Source organism: Leguminivora glycinivorella, chromosome 13 (genome assembly GCF_023078275.1).
Source record: "Leguminivora glycinivorella isolate SPB_JAAS2020 chromosome 13, LegGlyc_1.1, whole genome shotgun sequence".
NCBI classification, from domain to species: Eukaryota; Metazoa; Arthropoda; class Insecta; order Lepidoptera; family Tortricidae; genus Leguminivora; species Leguminivora glycinivorella.
Window position 1 is genome coordinate 13,698,146 of NC_062983.1, and position 27,720 is coordinate 13,725,865.

The window sequence follows — 27,720 nt, forward strand, 5'->3', positions numbered from 1 at the left end:
TGTTGCTATGGATTCTTTCGAGGTTTGAGAAGATTCAAAGAAAGATACCTGGTTCTAGTGAAAGGTTCTGGTACCTGCTGTGAACCAGGGACCTGTTCCAGAGAAAGGAACCGACTGTCTTAACAGTGTTTGTGACATACGTAATACATGTTACCTATACGTAAGACTCGTAAGAGATTCGGACGTTTTCGGACGAGCATCGACACTGATTTTCATGGGATCCTATTTATTTCACAATCTTTTAACCAGGTATTCGAACCCTGGATTGGATCATAAAAACTTATTGTACTATAAATAATGTCTTGGAAATTATTTATAGCTTGGACTTTATTAATAGATCCTCTAATGGATTCTGAATTCCAGGTTTTATGTGATTAGTACTTATGTACGTTAGAATAAATTTAAATAATAACACAAGATATAAGTACTAGCGGTTTTATTAAACACTTGTCTTCCACTTATTAAAATAATTATTGCAATCCATTTGCATGCCAAAGCATGGACATGGATAGAATCGAGATATTGAGCTTTCTATGCTGTTTTACTTACCTACTTCATGGCATATCAGCGGATCAGCTCGACGGAATTTAAAACAATTTGTTATTTAACAATTTAAAATACTTATTTAAATTAAACCATAAACCTCTGATCATACGCGACATTTTAAGTTACAAAATTCTATTGTGCCTGTTCGCTATAACTTCTCCACTACATTAGCTGCTTATTTTAGCGGGTACTTCAAAACACGTGACATCTTTCCCGTGCGATCGCAGAGCCCAGTGCACCCTTACTGCTATCTCTGGGTAAAAGGATTCGATGGGGAAGGAGTCCTTGTAGATGTAGGTATTGCCGGCAGACAGCGGGCAGGAGACCTTCTCCCCGGCCTCATTTTCAATCTTGCCGCACAAGGACTGCCCGTCCACGCCGACGAAAGGCAGCGGCACTCCGAACACCTCCGCCTGCACGTGGTTCTTCAGCTCCTTAATTTCCTTATCTAGAAATAAAACTTCCTGTTAGTTTACACATCGTTATATTATACATTCAATGTATTGTCGGGATCTACGTGCTTAGGGTTTTGTATTATAATCTCAGACATAAACGATAACGACACGTTTTCCTGGTCTGCGGTTAACGGTCAGTACTTACCTAAGTACCTTATATTATATTATATACTGTATGAGTTGCGAGTCTATATGTAGAATTCATATTGAGCATGCTGAAATGGTAACCCTCACTACCTAATAGTACCTACACTATCGTCTTTGATAAATCTGATCTGACTAATCAGTAGATTCGGTAGCTTTGGGAACAAACAAACACTTAATTATCGCAAAGATCTGTCTATTATTTTTGGAAAACCAAAGATGAGGGTATAGGGAATACACATAAAAAAAGTAAAGTTAGGCCATTTGCACTATTGGGCTACAAAATATATTGTGTCTTGTCGAGTAAGTCACTTACCGGGTTTGAATTTGATAGTGATGTGTTGCCTCGTGTTCTTCTTGAGCTTGCATGGCAGCTTTTTGCAAGGCATCAGAACAACATCGCTCCTGAGGTTTTCAATTGTTCGACCACCTGCAAAACCAAGGGTAATATATCACTATTAGGCCCTCATTGTATTAATTTTAGAATTAAGTAAGTTAGGAAATATTTAAGATTTTCTGAATACGCTTGTATTATAGTTTTTCAGAAATCATTGATTGATTATTAGTCAAACAAAAGCCGATTGCAATAGGTACCAATCTACCCAATTACGCATACATACGTAACGTTACATAAACAAAACCTACAAAAAATCTACACGATGGAATTCTTGATACCTATACTGGCTAATACCATGGTTTTTAAATGACAAATAGAGATATGTAAATACCATTTGTAGTCTCAACACATATTTGACGAAACTATGCTTATATTTACTTCTATCTAGCCAGTACATATTCGGTGTACCGGTGGGTGTAAGTGTGGTGTAAGTAGTAGTTTAGTAGTACTCAATACTCAATACAGTAGTAGTAGTAGTTTTTATTCTTTCGCTAACTTAAGTACCTATACTGATTATAAATTTTTACATATACTATTTAGTACCTATTATTATACATATCTACGTGTATGTGTATTGGTACTATTGCGTATCTTCGTTTTTTGTTCGCGATTTAGTATGCGTTTTTTCAATCAATTGTTTATTTTTTTCGATGTCATTCGGTTGAAGGTTATTTTAAATAAATAGGCATTGAACGCGTTGTGGTGTGAAGAGTCACTGATTGGTGCTCAGTAAGTAGGTATAGTAGAGGTACTCTTGTATTTGCATGTCACACTCACGCACTTCACAAACATGAATACCTATACCTACCTACTTCCGTCTGCGGAACTGTGGATTTCATAATTTTTAGGGTTCCGTAGTCAACTAGGAACCCTTATAGTTTCGCCATGTCTGTCTGTCCGTCCGTCCGTCCGTCCGTCCGTCCGTCCGTCCGCGGATAATCTCAGTAACCGTTAGCACTAGAAAGCTGAAATTTGGTACCAATATGTATATCAATCACGCCAACAAAGTGCAAAAATAAAAAATGGAAAAAAATGTTTTATTAGGGTACTCCCCCTACATGTACGGGCTGATTTTTTTTTTCATTCCGACCCCAACGTGTGATATATTGTTGGATAGGTATTTAAAAATGAATAAGGGTTTACTAAGATCGTTTTTTGATAATATTAATATTTTTGGAAATAATCGCTCCTAAAGGAAAAAAAAGTGCGTCCCCCCTCTAACTTTTGAACCATATGTTTAAAAAATATGAAAAAAATCACAAAAGTAGAACTTTATAAATACTTTCTAGGAAAATTGTTTTGAACTTGATAGGTTCAGTAGTTTTTGAGAAAAATACGGAAAACTACGGAACCCTACACTGAGCGTGGCCCGACACGCTCTTGGCCGGTTTTGTAGATTTTTTAACCAGTTAACGTCATAGCGTCAAAAATGTGCTATGCGTAGTGATAGTAAATAGTTATTATCACCAAACCAACGGTAACCGCTCTCTTTGCTATTCGAAAATAAACAAATAACACAAGGGGGCAAAGTTGTTGTTTACCGCACGTGCCAATATTGATACCCGCGCAAGCGAAAGATTCCAATATTGAACAGCGTGCGTGCAGTTTGATGTTTTATAGTCAGTATATTGTTCGTGTTCGTGTTAGTGTGGTGAAAAATTTTGTGTTTCACTCGGTGGCAAAGTCTGTTTAACCTTCGTGCCTTGAAACCCTCGCACCGGTCAAGATTCAACTTTTTGAACCTCTCGCTACGCTCGCGGTTCAATATTGAAATCTTTCGCTTGCTCGGGTATCGATATTGGCACGTGCGGTTAAACAATAACTTTGCCCCCTTGTATAACAAATAAATAAAGTTAATTGATAGCGGTAGTGGCAGGTGAAATATGTACAAAGGTTCGAATTAACAAAAGAAAATCGAAATTGTTTCACAAATTTGAAGTCACATACAGGTCATACGCGATTAATTAACATTATTTTACCTTTATTCCCCTGCGTTCGTTCGTGACCTGTATGTGACTTAAAATATGTGTACAAAGCGCGAGAACTTAGTGTTATATTGTTACACAAAGGAGCAAAATGACATACATACAGGTACAGTCAACCAATTGGAACCCTAGGCCACTCTACAACCCTGTCAAAATGACAAGCAGTAAGAGATTTCTTACAATCTGATTTATAACGTCACTGTGACATGGTTCTACAGTGGCCTAGGGTTCCACTTGGTGGACTGTACAGTATACTATCTTACCTACTGCTTTTTGCATGTAGGTATATATTTCATATTAATTATCCTATCCTTGGAATTTGCCCACATAATGAATGATGCACGATGTCGTGCACAAATGAATCAAAGGGTATCCTTTGATACTTTTAAAAAACTGGCTGAGATAATCATTTAATGAGCGTATCCTTTTTATCCTATACAGGATCGAGATTACCAGAGTGTATCAGAGAACTAAACATACTTCGTATCATACCTATAATGTTTATCGAAAAACCAAAATACCTCTCTGGACAAAATGTGTCCATACAAGATCAAGCTAAAAGTTTCAGGGAAAAATTTGATGATATAATTATACCTACGATGATTTTTGACGACCGGTCTGGCGCAGTCGGTAGTGACCTTGCCTGCTGCGCCACGGTCCCGGGTTCGAATCCCGGTAAGGGCATTTATTTGTGTGATGAGCACAGATATTTGTTCCTGAGTCATGGATGTTTTCTATGTATATAAGTATTTATATATTATATATATCGTTGTCTGAGTACCCACAACACAAGCCTTCTTGAGCTTACCGTGGGCTTCAGTGTGTAAGAATGTCCTATATTTATTTATTTATATTATTATATATGATTCTGACGAAATCATTATTCAGTAGACTTTAAAATAAGGTGTATTTGCTGCTGATTATTGATGTAGGAATTAAACATTTGAGTCACGCTCGCTCACGGACGATAGTATTATTAAGGGCGCTCTTTGTGCATTTTCGACGTAACGTAACCAAAGTTATGTTAGTAGTTATTGTAATTATTCAATAAATGGCCGACACGGTTAGTGGCCATTGTTTGGTTGATAATCGCGTTTTTCCCGCGATTGTGCAGCCTTCTAATCGTAATTAATTCAAGAATCTTAGTGGTCATTGTAGATGCTCGCATATTCTCTATTATACGTCATTATATATATATACCAGTTTAACGACTTGTATTCTTTGTAGTTTATAATTTAATTTGATATGGAAAAATATATTTTTTATGAGATAGGAGGCAAACGAGCAGACAGGTCGCCTAATGGTAAGCGATCACTGCCGCCCATGGACACCCGAAACACCAGAAGTGTTGGAGGTGCGTTGCCGGCCTTTAAGATGGATGTTACGGCTCTTTTCTTGATGGTTTGATTACATACACGTTGATTAGTTATGTTTAGGGATCTCTTGGTACATATCACCCTCGGTGCACTCGGATAGTAAAGTTATTCCTCAAGAAATGGATGTAATTTCTACAGCTTTTTCCTTAAAATCAACAAAGAAGGGAAATAAGATTAAATGTTACTGCAAAGTAGGTAATTACTGTGAATCAATAAAGATTAAGGTCGGATTGTGTCACAAGTTACAATAAGTAAGAAAAGGAAACAGGACAAGATTATGTAGGTACTTGTATTAAAATCTGGCATTCAGTGCTTAGCTTCGCAAAACTTGATGACTTCCCCAGCACGATAAAAAAAGTCTTCCTTTCGGGGTAATATCGTTTTACTGTAAGTTCTGCTGAACATGCCACTTACATGTGGCATGAGAAAAATGTGAGAAAGGTGTCAACAATTTTATTGTGTTAATCCATACTAATATTATAAATGGGAAAGTGTGTGTCTGTTTGTTTGTCCGTCTTTCACCGCAAGATGGAGCGACGAATTGACGTGATTTTTTACTTGGAGATAGTTGAAGGGATGGAGAGTGATATAGGCTACTTTTTGTCTCTTTCTAACCCCCCCAATTCTCTAAAATGGGTGGTGGAAGTTTGTATGTAGCATTCCGAAATTTTCAAATTTACCGCGAGCGAAGCCGCGGGCAAAAGCTAGTTCTCTATAAATCATAACAATTATATTGCACGTGTTTAGGTATCGTTTTACCTATTAGGCTTTGAGTATTTAAGTAAACTAAAAGAAGCAACGGACTTCTCTGCCAAAAATATCGTCCGTGGTTACGTATACAAGTTATCGTATGGTATGGTATGGTATGGTATGGTATGGTATGGTATGGTATGGTATGGTATGGTATGCCTTACTTTTATCTGACAAGGCTTTTTTTATGTTTCGTGCGAATAGCCGTACATTTTGACATTGGGTTTCAATTTATTTGGCAGTTTTTTAACCAACTTCAAAAAAGGAGGAGGTTCTCAATTCGACTGAATGTTTTTTTTTTTGTATAAAAAATATGACATGCAATGCACGAAATCTGCGTCTGTATTTTTAGGGATCCGTACCAAAAAGGTACAAAAGGAACCCTTATGGTGCGATTCTGTCCATCTGTCTGTCTGTTTTAAATATTGTAACAATGACGATGCGATTCATATCAAAGCTGTCTTTGTATTTTAATTGAAAGATTAAAATAAGACTAGTTTATTAAATTATACTATATGTCGGCTAAATGCAAGTCGGACCCGCCCGCCTAGGGTTCCAATTCGGAATTCCGTATTACAGTTTATCAAGATTATGTACTTTTTTTAATCATTTTTAATTGTAAATAAACATATAAGTACGAGGGTAAGACTAGATTAGGTTCAAAAGTTTCTTATCGCATACTTGAATTTAGGTACCTATAATTAACGACCTGTATTTGTTAACCTGATTTATTGGTTTCTATTTTTATTTATATAACATAACCAGTTAGATTGTATATATAAGATTGATTGGTCTATTGTCATTTTAGTACATGAAAATAACAAAACGCAGTTTACTGTTGTATGAGCTAAGATAGGTATATCACTTGTATGTTAACTAACGCGATGTTTACAGCCACTTATCTCTTTAAAACCAATAAACCGTTACGCTAAGTTTTTTTTTACGATAATAGTCCAATTACCTAAGTGTTATGATGACTAGTTTCACTATCTTATGCAGTTAACATTAGTGTACAAGTGCAGAATTCAGCGAACGCAACCCGAGACGAAAGCAGGTCGTGTTCTTAATAGCTTATGTAAAGTGTTACCTGGACACTGGTCGACGTCGGTGGCGACCGCGAGGGCTAGGCACGACAGCACGACCACACTCAGCGCGACCATTGTGGCAACTAACCATGTTACCGCAACCGCAACGACCCATTCAAGTGACCGGTTGTCTGACGTTTGCGCATCTTAAGGCTGCTTTCAAAAAAAACGTCAAAATAATGTAAAATTGATAGTTTTAGTCGGTGAAATACTACACTTTCCGTTATCCAATAGATTTATTTAATTCAAGTTCCAGTTAGAGCATCTTATTATCTTGATTTTTATAAGACTGGATTTTTGAAAACTAACTCACTAAATTAATTATGAATTTTTCTCTAATGCACGTTTAGAAAAACGCACGTATAGAGCTGAATCAGTCGATCTTATTTGTAAAATTTAGACAATTTTGAATATTAAAACGGGTAAATTTATAATTCGTATATCCTGTACCACAATCATTTCAGACTAGATTTTTATTTTAAGTTTTTGAAAAAGAGTAAACTAGCCTAAGGCGAATTCAATTTATTTCAGAAATTACCTAAAATTAAGTGACAATTTCTTTGAAAATCTACATCACATCGAAGTAAGTTTTGTACTAAATTAATCTGCAACGTTTACTTAAATTTCTGTTATGCCTTAGTGATTATACATTGCTATTATTGATTTTTGCCAATTTTTTGAAAACGAGCCTTCACCGGTACAATTATTATCACTTTTGGACATTTTCTCATATTTTGTTAGACCAAGTAGAAAAAGTCCTATAATGTGATATATATTTATAAACTACTTGCAAAGCCCTTTAATTTTAACCACACACGGTATGATCGAGTGCTCGGTTGCGATTTCACTATTTTTAACACGAAAGCCCTCTTAAAAAAAACAAAAGAGTTCCGATGTTGCACTATGAGGTGTATTTCGATTTCGTGCATGTAAAATATAACATTACGAGTGTTACGCAATGCGGCTTGAGTGGGAGGTACACCTTATTCCTACTTTCCTACGTTTGGTGTTACTTGTTAGGTATAATCGGTATATGTTTCTTATCAATTGTTTTAATTAAGAGGCCAGCAGGCCTAGCACATGATGGCCGCGGGAGTATGTCGCCGCGAGATAGACTACCTGTCCTTATGTCATTAATACAATTAGACAAAGACGTGTCATCTATCTCGCGGCGACATACTCCCGCGGCCATCATGTGCTAGGCCTACAGATAGGTGCTGTTAATTTAATAGTCATTGGTACAAGGGGCAAAGTTCTTTGACCGCACGGTCCCATATACCCGAGCAAGCGAAAGGTTCCAATATTGAACCGCCAGCGTTCCGAGGGTTTAAAGGAATAAAGGCACGAAGGTTAAACAAATGTTGTCACCAAGTGAAACACATAAATGTTCATCACACCAACACTAGGAAAATATTAACTAACCCTAAAACATAAATTAAACTAAATCTATGAATTTATTAGACATTATTCATTAAAAAACGTAATTTTCATCAAATTCTACTCACGAGCTCAGGGCATCAAGAAAAAAAAAATTACGATATGATATTACTTTGCACTCTTGTGCATAAAATGCAACTTTCTCAGCCGTTTTCGAAGCCTTTAGCAGTTAGTGTGGATAAAATTGTCTTATTTTAAGGACAGGCAAGTTTCCGATTAGGATGAAGGGTTAAACAAGGGAAGGACAACGTACAACGTTATCAAATTTTCGTACGTAAACAAAAGCAATAATTTCACATAAAAATGGGTGCTTAATAGGCATTTAGGGCGTGTCATCTTCATAATTATTCTATGTTAGGCGGTACTAGTGTGTTTATTTTGGTTAAGTATAAAAGTAGGTATATCTGAACAATGTTATTTGGTTTTTGTTCATGTTCATTAGCATTAAATACGTATCATGGGTATCTTAACTGGATATCTAAAGCGGATCTTTGAACTAAGACAATTGGCGTGTCGTAGGCAGATTTTTTTTTTAATTAAAAATAATTAAACACACAACGTAGGTATCATGTACCAAACTGTAGTGGTAGAGCCAACAACCTACCTTACGATGATGTACGGGTAGTTGTGTATATAGGTAACTCTACACTTTAATACACAAGGAAACCTACACGTTTGTAATTCTGGACTAAACACAAATCTGTAGATATTTAGATTGCATTTCAAAAGTGAGGAACATGAATGTATTGTAAATATATGTATTTACCTATTGTTCTGAGCGGTACGCGATATATTTTATTACCTCGTTATTTGTATACACGTGGAGCTCGTATTCTAGGAGAAAACGATGATCACAATACATACCGAACTCCAATTTATCGGCTATATACTTAACAACGAGTAAAATGGTACCTATGTTTGACATAGAATTCGGTATATTTTTATTTTAAACTATTTTATTATGAAATAGCGTAGAGATTAAGCTAACATTGCACAAATAGCTTTTGCTTGACTTAAGATATTTAATTCCTCGGTATTAGTATCAATCGCTATTACACAATTCGGGACGAGCTCGCCATCTCATTAGCGATTAACTCATAAATCTTATCATACCCTCTGCCCATATCAAAACCCTTTTTTCACGTCACAATTTCGAATAGAGTTCTTTTCTCCTTTAGGTACTCATGACTAGGGGGGAGTAAAGTGACACTTTTCTGTTCAAATATATATTATTTTACATTTTGCATCCATTTTTTGTGGTATAAATTACTTTTTACTGACTAATCGGAAAAAAGGTATCTAAAATGGAGTTTCAATAGAATAGAAATAGCAAAACGTATAAAATAAACGTTTAATACTCCGAAATATCAGTCTTTAAAATAATCGTCCTTAATTATAGGTATTCGATTTAAATTAAACGCGTGTTTTTTTTTTCTAATAATTTAGTACAAAACAACTTGTTCACTTCTGACATTTCTACTGAGTGATATTTGAAAATTATAGATTTTAAGTAGATTATTATGAACAGTGATAGTAGTACTATTGATAATAATGAAACAAAATTATGATAAGTAAAATTATGAGAAATGATCATTCGGAGCACAAATCGGTATAAACAATAATTTTATAACAAATAATTTTATATGAGCCAATATGGACCCAGATAAATTATATCTGATTTCAAATTAATCATTATCTATAACTTCTAACAAAGATATTAAATAGGTATAAATTATCTGTAAATCACAGTTTTATTACGTCTGTCATTATCTTTCCGTTATCGCTTTGCCTTCTATTTACAAAAGATGTTCGTAACAGGCGAACTATCTACTATTGGTCTGATAGTGACCACGCGCCAGCTCTATGTAAGATAGGTCTGTGGCATTCACGTTGTTCAAATTGTGGGAGTGGCTCGGTGTGTCAGGCACTTGGGCCATCGCTTGGCGAAGAATCTTCTGCAGAGGACTCTGGGTTTGGACCATCACGGCGTAGCAGAGTACTTGTCTGCCCTGTTCGTTGTATACGCGCCAACGCAAATAGCCTCGTTGGTTCTGTAAATAATAGGTTCTAATTAGGGTCAAAGTTATCGTTGTCAGTCAGAGAAAATGTGTTATCGACATTTAAATTTAGAGTAGGTACTTCCCGATTGTTTGTTATCAAACTGTAACTTGCTTTCCTTTGAAATTACCTACCCGTTCATTTTACTTCGGAAACAGTTTCCGTTGCCATAATTGCGAATTGCGCTAGCGCTTTAAAAGTTAATTGAAAGGGTATGTTGAAGAGCAACCGTTCCAAAACCCTCGAAAGGGTTAAATTGGGACTAGTACGTAGGTAGGTTACCTAGTTTACCTACCTACTTACTTATTACCGCTACTTAAACTTACTATCATCATCAGTAATTAATTGTGCTTCATTGTTTGTTTAATACATTGTATTGTGCCATAACTATTCATTTAATTTAACGACCAGGAAAACAACCACAACTGAGTATCCGAGTCTGAAGATTGTAATAGCCCTCAATATTATTAAAATTTAGAATCCATTGTTAAAAATGGAAATAGATTTTTTACAAGTCTAAGAATAAAAACGTACAAGTGGCATTGATGCATATTTTGTAAGCAATTGTGTTTTTACTAGTGGAGGTGGAGATGGGTACTCGTCTGCTCGACCAAGTCAGCCAATGAAATTGTTTCTTGTTTCATTTACGAAGACGCGAAAAATTTATTGCCACAAAGAAAATTTCAAGTTCAGGCAGCCACAATTTAATTGTATGTAATGTGTAATAATATGTAGTGAATGACAGCCAACACTTTTCGCAACTTTAGGGTTGGTTCCATAAAAGTTGCTCAGCATGACAATGTTAAGATACTTATAGCAAGTAACTAGTAGATAAACATTATGTAGTAGTTTATCATTGAGAGATTAATTAAAGTAATGATAGGTATAGGTACAATATAGGTACAGGAATAATTACCAAAGCCATATTGGTGGGTACAGTCATAACGCTGGTGAAGGAAGTAACTGCGTTGGTTCGCACTGGACAGTGGACTGTTACACAGGGCTCTAAAAAATCAATAAAAAAATCTTAAATAAAAAAAAATCACTTTGCTCACTTCTAGACGGGGTGAGAAACGTCATATTCTAAAAGGGACGAAATAGTAGATCATTTCACAATCACATGGGAGCAAAATTACATATTTACCTTGAGGACGTTCATTGAATCTGATCCTGAACAAAGCAAAGCATTCTCTGATTGAATCCTGGTCATAGCGATTCTGCGAGTGAAATAAAATCCTGAAGATACTTTGGGGTTATAGTTATGGAGCTTTAATATTTGAGAAATAACTAAACTAACAAAATTTACCTGGAGTAACATTTGTTCTTAAGTTTATCAAGTTGATATTGATCACCACATCTTGGTCGAGCTGCGTGGATGAGAAGCCTGGAACAAGTTTTTTTGTTAATATAGGCAAAGTAGTGAGAAATACTTATGCTTCGAGAAAAGGATGGTACGGCCGTGCCTCTTTTTGCTCGACTTGGCGGGGCACTGCCGTGCCCCCAGATTACCTATTAAAATTTAATACATACATACATACAATCACGCCTGTGTCCCATGAAGGAGTACGCAGAGCACATCAAACTACTCAGGTTTCAGTGCCACTCTGGGCAAATAAGGGGTTGAAAGAAAACGAAACTGTGACATTGCAGTGACAGGTTGCCAGCCTCTCGCCTACGCCACAATTTAACCCATATCCCACAGTCGCCTTCTACGACAGTACGACACCCACGGGAAGAAAGGGGGCGGTGAAATTCTTAACCCGTCACCACACGGGCAAAATTTAATACCTTTGGTAAATTCGGACATCATAAGAAGATGCCTACTAATTGAAGTCGGCTAAGTGATGCTCATCAGGGGTATTAACATATATTGAATAATATTTTTCACTTTGAACGAATTTAGCTCGTTAAATTAACCTTAAAACTGGTATCTGAATTCTGACTCTGAAATTGTAATGTGCCGTCAACAAATGTCTTTAGTCTAAGGGAGTAGGGTAACCCCGTGGTAACTCTATTGCCTATTTGCTTTTGGCCTGTTAGTTACCCCACTTGACAGTAGTCATACTTGTGTATTTGATGAAGCCTGTCCTATTCTTACCTGCATAAAATTTGACGTTGACAGGAACATTTTCTCCCAAGGTGACTACGCAGGGCAGTCTCATGCCGCACCCATGTATGTTAACTTCGTCCAACTCGTACGCTGATCCTGGACAGAAGAAAAATTAAAATAAGTAGGTTGTACTTACTTAATAATAAAAATTTACTTTTAGGATTCGTAGGTATCCTATAGGTTTTAATTACAGGCTGATATAGCTTGCACGGGTCTGGCAATGGCGTACTTTGTTAACATATCTCATACAAGAGCGCTATTGCCGCTATTACGGCCCAGCCACGACATTGGTCTAAGCGCGGCAGCGGCAAGCGGCAGCCATACGTGCGAATGAAAAGTCCCATCGCTGTGTCTCGCTTCAATGTATGGCCGCCGCTCGCCGCTGTCGCGCTTAGACCAATGTCGTGGCTGAGCCGTTATACTAAATACGAAGCGACCGTGTGGTGACGGGTTAAGAATTTCACCACCCCCTTTCTTCCCGTGGGTGTCGTAGAAGGCGACTGTGGGATATGGGTTAAATTGTGGCGTAGGCGAGAGGCTGGCAACCTGTCACTGCAATGTCACAGTTTCGTTTTGTTTCAACCCCTTATTTGCCAGGAGTGGCACTGGGGCCTGAGTGGTTTCATGTGCTCTGCCTACCCCTTCATGGGACACAGGCGTGATTGTATGTATGTATGTGTGTACGAAGCGACATTAGCATCAGTCCACATATTTTTATGCTTTTTGCTGTTTTTCTTTAGTTGACGGATGCGGATCCTTATCAACTGATCTGATAATGGTAGCAGGGTCCATATGTAGCAAATATTATGTGCGGCCAGCAGTGACATTAAAATCATGGCTTGAGACAAGAAAATTGCTACTCTGACCCCTCCTGTCAGAATAGAAGAAGAAGGTATTTGTAGATTTTGAAGATTAGACTTCACCGCTCCACCACTTTGACCAGGCTACAGTCGAGCCGATTCCACGTCTATTAGGACTCATTTAGACGCGACTTTATCTATGTAGTTAAGTACCTACCTAATTTCCGGACTGTTGAGGTTGTAGTCGTTGTACCTACCTACAATTCAGCACACCAATCAATGCTGTAATGTAGTGAAACTCGCATGAGAGTTCTCGCACTGTGTAAATGGGTCCTTATTGTGTAGATCCTTAAAATGTCAATAGTTGATGTGCAAGTTGCGAAAACTTTCCAAAAAAATGTTAAATTTCTTGAAAAATTCACGAAAAATAAAGGGAATTAAAATGGATGAAATGGAAAGTTGCCATCCTTTCAATTGTCCATTCAAAGTACGGAAAGTTTCCGAAGTTTTCCTCGGTGAAAATTTCAGAAATTTGGAAGTTTTCCGTCGGCATATCAGTAACTGATGTTGACAACAGCAGACTGGTCAATTGGTTATGCAATATTAATTGTCGCAATTTGAAAGAAATACCAACGGTCAAGACCTAGGCACCCAGATAAGTGTCTAATAATTACTCCTATAAATTAAAGATTGCAGAAATCATGAATAGTCGTCAGTCAGGTGAACAGCTAAGAATATTCTATAGTTTAATAAATCTAATTTGAATACCTAACTATATGTGGCTGAGATCAACAAGATCGTTTTGTGCACTGCGCTCTGCACTAGCGGTAACATCAAGGTTAAATACGTTTTTTTGCAAAAAAAAACATTTTTGGCACAAGCTTTTATCGCAGACTGTACCTTTATTTCAACAGTCATCTACTGCTCTCCGAGACTTTCTAAAAACCCCTTACTCGATGGGGATAGGACGTTTCATAATAGAGTTCCTATGACCACCTTTCTGCTTCATCATCAGATTAGCCCCTATGATATTTACCATAATATTGCATTGTCACGTGTTACATATGTGAAAAAAATATCAGCTCAATCGGAAACCGGGAAGTGGGTCATACTTAGCTTCTACGTTTTGACGCACACTAACATACTAACAAGGCAAGTTGAAATAAAAGCTTGTAAAAATTAACTCTAGCTAAGTTAGGTACCTACTAATTCAGCTTATTTGTAGCCAGAAGGCTTAACTTAAAATCTAACAACCAGCTATACTTATTTAATCGTGAACAGAAACTGTAATAATTTTTAAGAAAAAAAACCGCCGCCTTTGGGGTTCTGGTGAAAGCTAAAATAAATAAAATAATAAATAAATAAATATTATAGGACATTCTTACACAGATTGACCATGACTCAGTAACAAATATCTGTGCTCATCACACAAATAAATACCCTTACCGGGATTCGAACCAGGGACCGCGGCGTAGCAGGCAGGGTCATTACCGACTGCGCCAGACCGGTCGTCTGCTATTAGCTACTTGCGAATGTTGGATTATGTAGAAATGTGCAGATATTTTTTAAAACTGCTTTTAATACTTTAATTACTTGCACGTTATCTATTCGCGGATTAGCAAAGGAAAGTTCTAGTTTACGATACTTTAATTATTTGATGGGAACACAAATGAATATATTGAGGAGTTTCCTCAACAATTCCTCATAAATCCGATTATAAGAAATCGAAGCTTGACAAAATTTTACTTGAAAACTCAATATTCTTAACAAAAATAACTAAATAAATGTCACTGTTCTGAACTTAAATGCATGCTATTCTTATAAAAATACCAAAGTCACTATAAGTGTGCAGTTCAGATTTTAAGGAGTTCCGATCTGATCTTCATCAGCACTTCCACTACACCAAATGTCGCTGTTCTGGACGTAAGTGCATGCTGTTCTTATAAAAATACCAAAGCCACTATAAGTGTGCCGTTCAGATTTGAGGAGTTCGGTTCTGACCATCATCAGCAGTTCCACTGCACCAAATGTCACGGAACTCCTCAAATCTGAACGGCACGCTTATAGTGACTTTGGTATTTTTATAAGAACAGCATGCACTTACGTCCAGAACAGTGACATTTGGTGCAGTCGAACTGCTGATGATGGTCAGAACCGAACTCCTCAAATCTGAACGGCACGCTTATAGTGACTTTGGTATTTTTATAAGAACAGCATGCACTTACGTCCAGAACAGTGACATTTGGTGCAGTGGAACTTCTGAAGATGGTCAGAACCGAACTTCTCAAATCTGAACGGCATACTTATAGTGACTTTGGTATTTTTATAAGAACAGCATGCACTTACGTCCAGAACAGTGACATTTGGTGCAGTGGAACTGCTGATGATGGTCAGAACCGAACTCCTCAAATCTGAACGGCACACTTATAGTGACTTTGGTATTTTTATAAGAATAGCATGCATTTAAGTTCAGAACAGTGACATTTATTTAGTTATGTTTGTTAAGAATATTGAGTTTTCAAGTCAAATTTTGTCAAGCTTCGATTTCTTATAATCGGATTCATGAGGAATTGTTGAGGAAACTCCTGAAACCTTAACGGTATACGTATATTCATTTGTGTTGCCATCAAATAATTAAAGTATTAAAAGCAGTTTTAAAAATACCTACACATTTCTACATAATCCAACATTCGCAAGTAGCTTTCACCAGAACCCCAAAGGCGGCGGTTTTTTTTTTCTTAAAAATTATTACATGCAATTAATCCCACCGCAAAAAATAAATATTTAATACAAAAAATACCTTTCTACGGTGTATTTACAAGCTTTTATTCAACTTGCCTTGTTAGTATGTTAGTGTATAAAGTCAAAACGTAGAAGCTAAATTTGACCCACTTCCCGGTTTCCGATTGAGCTGAAATTTTGCACACATATGTAAATCACGTGACAACGCAATATTATGGTATCGTGGAGCTGATCAGATGATGGAGCAGAAAGGTGGTCACAGGAACTCTCGTTATGAAACGTCGTATCCCCATCGAGTAAGGGGTTTTTAGAAACATATATCTCGGAGAGCAGTAGATGACTGTTGAAAGAAAGGTACAGTCGGCGATAAAAGCTTGTGCCAAAAATGATTTTTTTGCAAAAAAACTTATTTAATAAATATGTAGGTATGTCTTTCCCATCACGGAACAATGGTGTTCCGGACCTTTGGGAGGCGTGCGCGGGGCCGAAGCCAACGCGTAGAGGCCCTTTCGACACTTTAATGAAATGTAAGGGGTACACCGAGCGGATGTTGCCCTTGCCCGTATCATGGGACACACGCAGAGGCAACACCCGCCAGGGTGTAAGGACTATTTGAGAATTAATGGAATCTAAAATGACCTGGTCTATTTTGATGAAAGTGATGGACTAAATACTGGGCTATGGATAAAAAACCGGACGCCTGCCTAATAAAACGGTATACAATTTTATTTCCGGCAGACGGTGACTCGTCCCCACAAGATAGGCCCCCACAAAAAGCGACATCCAAGATGGCTCAAGGGCATCACCGGTGTGAGAACTCAAGGGTGTCGAGAGGTGTACACCGCTTTCTGCCCAGTGGCTGTGAACCCACTGTACCAACTCGCGTCTTATGCAAATTTTCACTTCCACCCCTGGGGCATGTAGCCCTAACGACTCCACTCTGGACGGCCAGCCAAGGCAAGCCAGAGGTAGAGAGTACTGTCCCACCCACCCGCCTTACGGGTAACAGAACTCCCCAGGAGCACTCGGGTACGTGGGGTCGCTGTTCCCCAACAGCTCGCCACAAGCTGCCCTGCGTTGACTGATTGCACTGGTAAAACCAATGGGCGATGGAGTCGTCACATCCTTACGCCACAATTAGGTATGTAATTATTACCCATACAACCATTTCAGTCGCAAAATCTTCAAATCAGTAACTAACTGTCAAATGTGACATAACGCGTGGTAACGTCGTGCAAACAATGCGACCGTATTGATACAATAACAAAATGTAGTCGTCGTGTGCACTCGTTACAGTAACAAAATGTGTACGAATTTGTGGCTGTCAATGTCACTGTCAGAATGACTTTTAACGACACTTTATTAGTCGACGTTTGCACACATAACGGTAACAACATGTGGACGAATTTGTGGCTGTCATTGTCACTGTCAGAACGGTTTCTGACAGTGACATTGACAGAATTTGTACACACATGTGTAGGTCTGATTACCGAACTGCTCCTAAACCACTGTATCCGCAAATGACAATCTGAAATACGAAGGTTTCTCAAACTGTCTCGTGAAGTTGTGGACTGGTTGCTTTGAATCATTTAAATATGAGCGAATTAAATAATAATAAACGACGACGACCATTTAAGCACTCTTCGACATTTTATAGAAATGTGGGAAAGTTAAGAAAAATGCAGAATGATAATACAAATAGATAAGCACTTTATAGTTACTTAATGTATTAAATATATAATTTTTAATTCTTATTGATAAAAATGAAGTGTAGTGTTGCTTTACACAATAAAAGTAGGAATCAAATGAAATAGAGTATTTACTGTGATATTAATAGAATTTTTGTTGCGCAATGATAGTTTTTTTCAGTACAGATGCTGCTTTTTTTAACGCAGTAGTGCGAGCAAATCAAGCAATGATTCATTTCTTGTCTGGTCGAAACTCTTAGCTTAGATTTAGGTACTGAAAATCGTCGTACGATACACGTGCGAAAAGGACATTCACAACTCGTGTCGATTTAAAACACTCCCTTCGTTCGTGTATTAATTTATCGCTACTCGTATCGATTTTCCTCTTTTCCGCACTCGTATCTACAAGTATTTTGTTTGGGTTACAAAAAAAACACATTATATTTACTCTACTACGTTTTATTTATGTCTCTTTAACATTACAAATTTGTAGACACTTATCTATACAAAAATCTTGACAAAAGAAGTACAGATCGCTGAAATTAATGTTGATAGTAATATTAATGACGACTACTTCAACAAGTGTCAATTGTGAAATGCCGCAAAATACTAGTTGCTCTATAGAAGACCATAATAATATGATCCCCGATCCTTTACAACCCAGCAGCTCGGTACGCACGTTACAATTTTTTTTAAATCTTCTTTAGTGAGGGCAACTGAGTACGACGGCATATTTAATTGTTTATAAAGTTTGAGGATACCTGGAAAAAATTAATACAAGAAGCCATTTTGAAAATATAATAAATATTCACTGCTTTCGGTCACGCGTGTACGCTGCGACCATTTTGCGACCGTTTGTCGACTGTTTGGTGACCGTTTGGCGACTGTTTTTTACATGGAATATTACCGTCTTAATCCATATTTTAACAACTTTATTGGTTTTCTAGGCATTATTTTTATTATTTCGGTATAGTATATGCACCGGAGCACTAAAACTTCACCAATCAATATACATAACACGCAAACACCGAGTAGTCAATAATATTATTACTGGTTAAACTGAGGTAAATTGATGGCGCGTTGATAAATTTAGACTTATTTTATGAAATCACTCGAGCAATTTAATTGGCCATGGTAATTAGCCCACATTATATTACAAATGCAAACAATATTTATCTTTAATAAATTCTTACGCCATTACATTTTAATGTCAAATGATTTTATTTCTTTTTTACTTTGACGTCTCTGACAGTCGCCATTTGAAAAGAATGAAATGAACGAATGATTTTGGGAAAGTAGTCGCCAAACGGTAACAATGTGTGCACGCGTAGTGCACACTTCTGCCACTTCTGTGACCATTTGTGCCTGTTACCAATCGTCCCCATTTGGGTCGCCGCGACTAAACGTCGACCGTACTGCGACTAAGCATTGAGACCCGAAGACCTGTGTGTACACAAAATAGGAGGATTTGCGTAGGAACGGCGACCGATTATGGTTATATGGGTAGTATGTAGTATTGATAAGTACACCTACCTAGTTACTGATGCACTTTTGTTATCGTTTAGGGCCTTATCACACTTGCGATTTACAAGCGAGGCGAGAGCGAAGCGAGCGCGCAGCGAGTTCGTCGCGAGCCCGTAACTAATTCGCAGCGAGTGCGTCGCGAATTCGCCGCGAGCGCGTAACGAATACGCTGCGTATTCGCTGAAAGTGATCTGCGTCTTAGACAGTCACTTACATAATGGATTCCGACGACGAAACACTTCTGTTAGCTTTATTGCTTCGAAGAAGTAAGAAACGAAAACTAAAGCAGAAACGGCGTGTTTGGGAGGATCCATTTTTAAGTAATCGACTGCAAATGAGCGACTATTATGTGCTGAATTAATTTTTATTAAGCAGAAACGTCTGCTAACGATTCTAAACATTTTTACAACATGTAATACAACATATGTATATGTATTGTTACAAGATGTAATAGTCTGTCGGTAGATGGCGCTAGACGTCACCCCAAGACGTGTGTACAAAAGGATAGGCATGGAAAGATTTGCGTAGTCCGGCGTGGCTTCCGTAGCTCAATTGGTAAGAACATTGCACGGATTGCAAAAATGGTGCGGGTTCAAGTCCCGCCGGAAGCGTAAATTTTTCCATTTTTTCCTTTAATATAAAAATATTATGTGCTGTTTTGTGAACGAATCAAAAAATTTTTAAATTTGTTGTTGGACGAACTCGCTGCGCGCTCGCTTCGCTTGCCTCGCAACGCTTGAACGCGCGGCAAGATTCTACCTGCTGCGCGACCGGCCAGGTGGTGGCGGCGCCCCTCCACTTCTATAAATACCGTTGCGGCACCGGCGGCCACCTCTTTATTCATTGAGACTTCGACTGGGGCACTAGATATTCATTTAATTAATGTGATTTTAGATATTCAAATAATTGATGTGATTTATGTACACTTATTAAACAATAAAAGTATTTCGTATATTTAATCAGCTTACTTAATTATTCTCCTGAAGTACACTAAAAGTTTTTATCAGAAGTGGTAAAATTATTCACGCAGTATGGGGAGGTCGCGCAAAAGTCGTAAGCGTAAAAGTAGCAGTAGTTCTAGTAGCTCATCTTCCGACAGCGAGAGTACCAGAACACCGTCACCGCCACCTCCCAGACGCAGGAAGGCATCGCGCTCGACAAGTAAGACGAGCGATCGCTCGAGGAAAAGGAACAGAAATGGATTCGAAACCGTGAGTCACACAAATTCAAACACGCTAAATAATATCATACCGGAATTCGACCCGCTTAAAGATGATATTGATGCATGGCTTAGTATTATTAAATCGTATGCAAAGACTTTTGACTGGTCAGATGAAATAACCCGGTATCAAGCGTTAAACAAACTGAAAGGTTCTGCTAAAGTGTGGTATGACTCCCTGTTGCGTACTGATAAACAATGGCCGTCGTGGAAATGGGCTGACTGGCATAGCAAGCTATCCGCGAGCTTTAGAATTCAGAGAAACATGTTTGAGTTATTAAAGGAAGTGGTAGATCAAAAACCTCGCGAAAACCAATCCTTGTACGAATTTTATTTTGATCAAAAATGTAGAATTGACCGTTTGCGTTTGAACTTTTCGGAACAGGACACTATATCTATTATATTAGGTAATATAGGAGACGGGAATATCGAAACAAACAGCTTCACTTCATGCGACCAATTGGCTAGCTTCCTGCATAGTCGTACATATAAGATAAAAAAATCCAATGCTAGTAGCATACCCTCAAAGTCGAGTCAATCTCAGTCTGCCGTTCCTAATAACTCCACCAAAATGCCTTCGAGCGGAATCGTGGGTCATGCTGCGTCGTCACATTCCGGTAGTGTTGATGAAAGCAGTTCACAGTCACAAACGCGACGGGCGATTAAATGTTTTACATGTGGCGGTAATCATAAAAGAAGTCAATGCGATGTGAAATGTGATTTTTGCAATAAAAGAGGCCACCTTGAATCGGCTTGCTTCCATAAAAAGGGTTTAAAAACTGAATCAAAGGTCGACAAACAAGAGGTTAAATTCATATCATCTTCTAATTCGCGTGATAAATTCGTCAAACAAGTTGTCTTAGACAAAGTGGTGATTCATGACGCATTTATCGATCCAGGGGCTAGTTGTTCTTTGATTTCTGAATCGTTGGCCCAAAAATACAGCCTAAAATGCGACCATCTCACATCGCCTGTCTTCTTACAGGGGTTTCAAAAAGGTATTTCAAAACCGGTTAGATTTAGGTTAAACGCCAGCTTAAAACTTGATTCTGTGCAGCTGGAAAGTGTTGATTTTTATATAATTGATGATCTGGAAGGATGCGATATCCTAATAGGACGGAATGTGACGGAGCGCCCTGACTTAATGTATTCGCGGATTGGCAACGTGCTACAATTTAATTATGCAAAAAATTATGATGAGTTTTGTAAAACGATTAACGAAACTGAAATTGACGCCGACTCGAACCACGCTGAATTACTTAGCCTGTTTAATAAATACAGTGATTGTGTGGCAAGGAATTTAAGTGAATTAGGGAAAGTAAAGAACCACGAAATGACCATAAACGTGACAGACCCGCGGCCGGTACAGAGTAGACCTTTTAGGTCATCCCCCTCGGATAGACAAATCATTCGGGATATGGTTGAAGAATTGCTAGCTAACGAAATAATTTGCAACAGTGATTCTCCTTACGCTTCGCCCGCGCTTTTAGTTAATAAAAAAAACGGCGAGAAAAGGCTATGTGTGGATTACCGCGCTCTGAATAAGGTCACAGTGACGGATAAATATCCCATGCCACGCATCGAAGATTTGGTAGATAGGCTTCAGGGTAACAGGTGTTTCACGAGTCTTGATTTGAAAAGTGGCTACTATCAGATACCTCTCAGTGCCGATTCAGTGCCTAAAACCGGGTTTATTACCGAGGACGGCCATTATAACTTTTTACGTCTTCCATTCGGGCTAGTCAACGCGCCGTCATGCTTTCAGCAGATGATGAATAGGGTGCTGGGTAATCTGCGTTTTGGCAATGTGATAGTTTATCTCGACGACGTCTATTTGGTAACAAAAACGGTAGATGAAAACCTGAAATTGTTAGAGCAGGTACTTCAGATATTTCGCGACAACGGTTTAACGTTAAATTTAAAAAAGTGCCATTTTTTCAAAACGGAAATCGATTTTCTTGGCTATAAGATAAAACCGGATAAGGTAATGCCAAATGATAGTAAATTAGAGGCAGTGAAGTGTTTTCCTACACCCAAGACTGTGCACCAATTACGTCAGTTTTTGGGGTTAATCAGTTATTTCCGTAAATTCATAAAAAATTGTGCCATGATTTCATCACCACTGACGAAGCTGCTTAAAAAAGACAGTGCTTGGGTATGGGAAGAAACTCACGAACGCGCATTTCAAATGTTAAAGGAAAGATTAATTTCTAATAACGTGCTGACAATTTTTGACCCGTCAAAAGATCACATATTATATACAGATGCGAGTCGGGAAGGCATTGCCGGAATCCTTATGCAGATAACGGAAGAAGGCGAAAAACCCGTCCATTACTATAGTAGACAGACCAATCAAGACGAAAAACGTTACCATTCGTTCGAACTAGAGTTGCTTGCAATCGTTGCTTCGCTTCAAAAATTTAGGTTATACCTGTTAGGTTCTACGTTCAAAATTGTGACGGACTGTAACGCGGTTCGGTATGCTCTCACTAAAAAGGAGATCATTCCTCGGATTGCCCGATGGGTTTTATCAACGCAAGAATACTCATTTGAGATACAGCATCGAGAAGGCGCACGTATGCAGCACGTGGATGCGTTGAGTCGAAACCCCGTGCCATCCGGGGAAAGATCTGAGCGTGAAGTCGTCCTTTCAATAACAGAAGCCGATTGGATGTTGTCTGTTCAATTACAAGACCCCGAGATAGTAAAAATTAAAGATAAACTCGAGTCAGGACAAGCCGAAGATAATAAAGATATTTTTAATAATTATGAGCTTTTAGGCAATAAAGTCTATCGAAGAACGCCCCAGGGACGGAAATGGGTGGTACCAAAAAATTGTATTTGGCAAATCTTAAGAAGCACCCATGACGACCTGGGCCATTTTTCTATAGACAAGACTGTCGAACGCATCAACCATCTATATTGGTTTCCACGGGTGAGGCATATAGTTAAGAAATACATCAAAAACTGTATAAATTGTTTGTATTTCAAAAACAAAGGCGGGCCAAAGGAGGGTGAACTGTTCCCTATACCTAAACATGCTCAACCATATCATACATTACATATGGATCACTTGGGTCCATTTGTTGAGACAAAGCAAAAAAATAAATATTTATTGGTGATGGTTGACGCGTTCACAAAATTCGTGTTCATTTATGCCGTGAAAACAACAAACTCTGCTCGTATCATTAAAGAATTAGAACTCATGTCTAAAACGTTCGGATATCCGCGACGTGTGATCACAGATGCGGGCACAGGGTTTACATCTAGTGAGTTTACAAAATATTGCCATGACAATAACATACGCATGCATACAGTAGCTACCGGTATGCCACGCGGAAATGGTCAAGTCGAGCGTTTTAATAAAACTATTCTAGACGCAATGAGAACTTTAGGCGCTAACACGGATGATGATCGTTGGGACCAATATGTTAAAGTATTACAACAGGGACTCAACAGTACTATACATAAAACCACTAGAGCAGTACCAAGTGAAGTGTTTTTGGATATCGCGTAAGAACAGCTAACGATAATCTATTAACATCTGAGCTTGATAACGGGGTATTAACTGACGTGTCTGACTTGCGTAAAAGGGTCGATGAAAATATTAAAGCCGATGCAATATATCAGAAAAAGCGGTTTGATGAATCACGAAAACAAGCGTGTAAATATTCGGTGGGTGACCTTGTTTTGCTGAAAAATCTATGCAAAAATAACGACGGCCAAAGTAGGAAGCTAATGCCATCTTATAAGGGCCCATTTCAAGTCAAGAGCGTCCTAGGGAATGACAGATATGAGGTGACGGATGTGCGAGGCTCGGAACGAAGTACTAAGCACTATTCGGGCACGGCCGCGGCGGAAAACATGAAGCCGTGGATCCGAATAGGAGACTGGCCTTCAGATTAAATGTAAGTTTTCACCGTTATTATTTCGTGTTGGCAAGGTATTTCAATTACAATCTTAGTAATATTACTTTACAAGCCATAAATCATAGAGCCTAGTACAGTATGTGCCAAATATATGCTTTATTATCAAGCTTAACTCATAATAAATAGCTAAATTCTTATCATGTGTTGCGCCACAGACAATGGTCTCGTTATAAGGTGAACTTGGGACGCTTAAGTGAAGCTTTAGCTCTTTAAGTGCAAGTGACTTTATAATGAGAATGAACAGGTTCGAATATAATCTAACTCGGTCTCTTGTGCGATATAGTCAATAAGTGCGAGTGATTATTATTCAGAACCTGTTTAACATACATTAGTTGTCTGGGATCGAGTAGTTAACATGTAAATCTCACGCTATGCTAGTTGAAATAATTACTGGGAGGAAAATAAAACACGTATTAAAAATAAAACAGTTTAATTAACTATATGCAATTTCGTATTTTACAGTACCCTGGATGAAACGTGGTGGTGTCAGGGGCTGACACGTTGCAGAACGGCCGTGTTGGCAACCTTGAACGCGCGGCAAGATTCTACCTGCTGCGCGACCGGCCAGGTGGTGGCGGCGCCCCTCCACTTCTATAAATACCGTTGCGGCACCGGCGGCCACCTCTTTATTCATTGAGACTTCGACTGGGGCACTAGATATTCATTTAATTAATGTGATTTTAGATATTCAAATAATTGATGTGATTTATGTACACTTATTAAACAATAAAAGTATTTCGTATATTTAATCAGCTTACTTAATTATTCTCCTGAAGTAGTACTAAAAGTTTTTAATGTTGAGGACCAATTGTCCATGCCGGTAGAAAGACACTTAAAGAGCTCGTGGCAAGACACGTAAGAGCTCGTGGTTAAGAAGTTAGAAGCCCACTGACTATCAGCCCGCCGGCCGGCAACAGGCCGTTGCCCTACTTGCCTCTTTACACGAAACGGAGCAGACAAATGCCTAATCGGGTGGATCCGCAGTAGATAAGTAGAACAATAAACCTCAATCACGGCAGCAATCTTAATCTTTTTATAATAACCAGTAGTCTTGATATATACTTTAGGAAGTGATAGAGGAAAGCGTCTGTTTCTTCATCACTCTCATTCTCCCTGAATAGTATGAGTATTTAGGTATTGTTCTATGTATATTATCCTACACTAGATAATAAGATATAAATAACTACTACTAGAAGAAGAACTACATATTCTAATGATTCATATTATTATCTTGATTGACCTTGATTTACAGATTACGGATACCTTACATTCAGTAAGTGATGATGCCTACAAATTTATTTTTTTCAAAATGTGTATTGACGTGACATCATGATATTAAAATAAAGAAGCATGTCATTTGTTCTTATAAAAAATATTTGGGGAAAATATGGTTTTGGCCACTTCCAGGCTGCGAAACAGCTCCATCTAGTTTTAAGCCTAAAATGGCCCATACATTTCAGGGGTATGCTTTTTTGTATGGGCTTCGTCTGTCCCGGTATTATATCGGCCTTGATTGCAGGTACATTCATAAGTACACTCAGGATTACAATTCAATTATATCTGCAACATATGTTTGAATTACTTCGCTCAGACGTAGGCACTGTGATGCGATGAGCAAAGTTAAAGGGCAAAGTTGTAAATTATTACGGCACCTACTTGAAATGTATCTCTTTTTGCACGTAGGTACACTTAGTGACGGCTTCTATGCAATAAATTTTGTAACTGTGGGTCCTTAATTTATTTATTTATCAGTAAGTATCTAGAATATCTATATCTAGAATAAGTTTCCGGGTGCAAAAGTTCGAGTTTGGAGGACGTTCTCTTTTTGTAGGAGAAACATTCTCTCGAGAATAATACCTAAAACAAACGGAAAATGGGGAAGGTTTTCGACAATATCGACATAGATTTCAGCTACTCATTACGTACTTACTTACTTCACTGGCTCAGCGACCCAAAAAGGATCTTAGCCTCCGACACAAGAGATCTCCACTCTGCCCTATCCTGCGCCACTTCACGCCAGTTGGATACACCGAGTGCGGACAGGTCTTTCAGGGCTTCCTCGCACCAGCGATATCTGGGACGCCCACGCGGACGTTTACCACCCGGGTGGCCCACATATGCTCTTCTCACACCACGATCCTCTCCCATCCTTTCCAGGTGGCCGAGCCAGCGGAGTCGTGTGGCTTTGATCTTGCCAATTATTATTACCGCCATTAGCTCTTCGAGCTCTCTATTTTTCCTGCGCCTCCAGGTTCCATCTCCCTCTTTCATTGGCCCTAAAATCTTCCGCCAGATTTTCCTTTCCGCCACTAAGAGCTTGCTCTCTTCTTTCTGTGTCAGTGTCCAAGCTTCACACCCATACATCAAAATTGGTCTAATAACAGTCTTGTAGACTCGAATTTTGGTTGGTCTACTGATCAGCTTGGACACTAACACTCGGTGGAGCGCTGCCGAGCATCTTAGGGCGTTCTGGATCCGAATATCTATCTCCTCCTCCCTTTGGTTGGTATCAGTTACAGTGCAACCCAGGTACCTAAAATGATCCACACCTTTGTAGGTGGTTGTTCCAACTACTAGATCTTCTCTTTTCGTTCTGGTGTTCTTGTATCTTCTCATCTGTAGATATTCGGTCTTCTGGCGGTTAATTCTGAGACCAATCTTCTCCCCTTCCTGCTCAACAATTCTAGCCATGGCCTCCAGGTCCCTTTTATTATGAGCCAATAGCCCCAGGTCATCAGCAGGCCTAGCACATGATGGCCGCGGGAGTATGTCGCCGCGAGATAGACTACCTGTCCTTATGTCATTAATACAATTAGACAAAGACGTGTCATCTATCTCGCGGCGACATACTCCCGCGGCCATCATGTGCTAGGCCTACAGCATAGCCAATGATCTTATGTTTGCCGTTCAACTCCACACCCCCGTCATACCTAAGCACTTCTCGGATGACGTATTCGAGTACCAAGTTGAACAGCATTGGCGAAAGGGCGTCTCCCTGTTTTAGACCAGTAACAACTTCAAATTCTGCTGTCAGTTCTCCGCAAGCTCTTACCTTCATCTTGCTCACTCTGGTGGCGACAATAATCATGTTGACTAGTTTTATCATTACGTAGAGCAGTAAAAAGAACTCACCACAATCCTCAAATATCACTGATGCTACAACTTTCTCAGCCACTAGAAAAAGTATAAAACTGTATAGAAACATTCTCTTTTTGCTAACAAAAAATACTCGCGCGTGACAATAAATGTTTTTAAAACTGAAATTATATCTAAAGACGCTAGCCAAGTATAGGTAAGCGAGTACAAGATTATCTCCTTCTGATAACGCCACCTCAGCTACTGAAAATCTGATGCATTAGGCGGTAATTACAAACCAAAATTACCTACCATTAATAATATTAATATGCGTCACTTAATGAGAATACAGAAAAAACCGGCCAAGTGCGAGTCGGACTCGCCCACCGAGGGTTCCGTA

The 27,720-nt window shown here is 38.6% G+C and overlaps 2 protein-coding genes across 2 annotated transcripts; both read right to left on the reverse strand.

Moving 5' to 3' along the window:
• Positions 1 to 421: 421 nt before the first annotated feature.
• Positions 422 to 6,889, reverse strand: LOC125232636 (NPC intracellular cholesterol transporter 2 homolog a). The gene is made up of 3 exons (XM_048138382.1): positions 6,741 to 6,889; positions 1,462 to 1,575; positions 422 to 994 (listed from the first exon to the last, which is right to left on the reverse strand). Exons 1-3 carry the CDS (start codon positions 6,811 to 6,813, stop codon positions 714 to 716), a joined length of 468 nt encoding a protein of 155 aa, XP_047994339.1. The 5' UTR covers positions 6,814 to 6,889; the 3' UTR covers positions 422 to 713.
• A 1,407-nt stretch (positions 6,890 to 8,296) lies between these two features.
• Positions 8,297 to 27,553, reverse strand: LOC125232635. Its single transcript, XM_048138381.1, has 5 exons — positions 27,378 to 27,553; positions 12,332 to 12,439; positions 11,540 to 11,617; positions 11,150 to 11,238; positions 8,297 to 10,226 (listed from the first exon to the last, which is right to left on the reverse strand). Exons 1-5 carry the CDS (start codon positions 27,448 to 27,450, stop codon positions 9,999 to 10,001), a joined length of 576 nt encoding a protein of 191 aa, XP_047994338.1. The 5' UTR covers positions 27,451 to 27,553; the 3' UTR covers positions 8,297 to 9,998.
• Between the last annotated feature and the right edge of the window lie 167 nt (positions 27,554 to 27,720).

Excerpts from the sequence above, each read along its gene's own strand:
- LOC125232636 (XM_048138382.1), bottom strand. The coding sequence starts at position 6,813 with ATGGTCGCGCTGAGTGTGGTCGTGCTGTCGTGCCTAGCCCTCGCGGTC. Across the intron at positions 1,576-6,740 it reads CGACGTCGACCAGTGTCCAG|GTGGTCGAACAATTGAAAAC; the intron begins GTAACACTTTAC and ends TTGGTTTTGCAG. Across the intron at positions 995-1,461 it reads CACTATCAAATTCAAACCCG|ATAAGGAAATTAAGGAGCTG; the intron begins GTAAGTGACTTA and ends TTTTATTTCTAG.
- LOC125232635 (XM_048138381.1), bottom strand. The coding sequence starts at position 27,450 with ATGTTTCTATACAGTTTTATACTTTTTCTAGTGGCTGAGAAAGTTGTA. Across the intron at positions 11,618-12,331 it reads CAACGTCAAATTTTATGCAG|GCTTCTCATCCACGCAGCTC; the intron begins GTAAGAATAGGA and ends AACTTGTTCCAG. Across the intron at positions 11,239-11,539 it reads AAGAACAAATGTTACTCCAG|AGCCCTGTGTAACAGTCCAC; the intron begins GTAAATTTTGTT and ends TTGATTTTTTAG.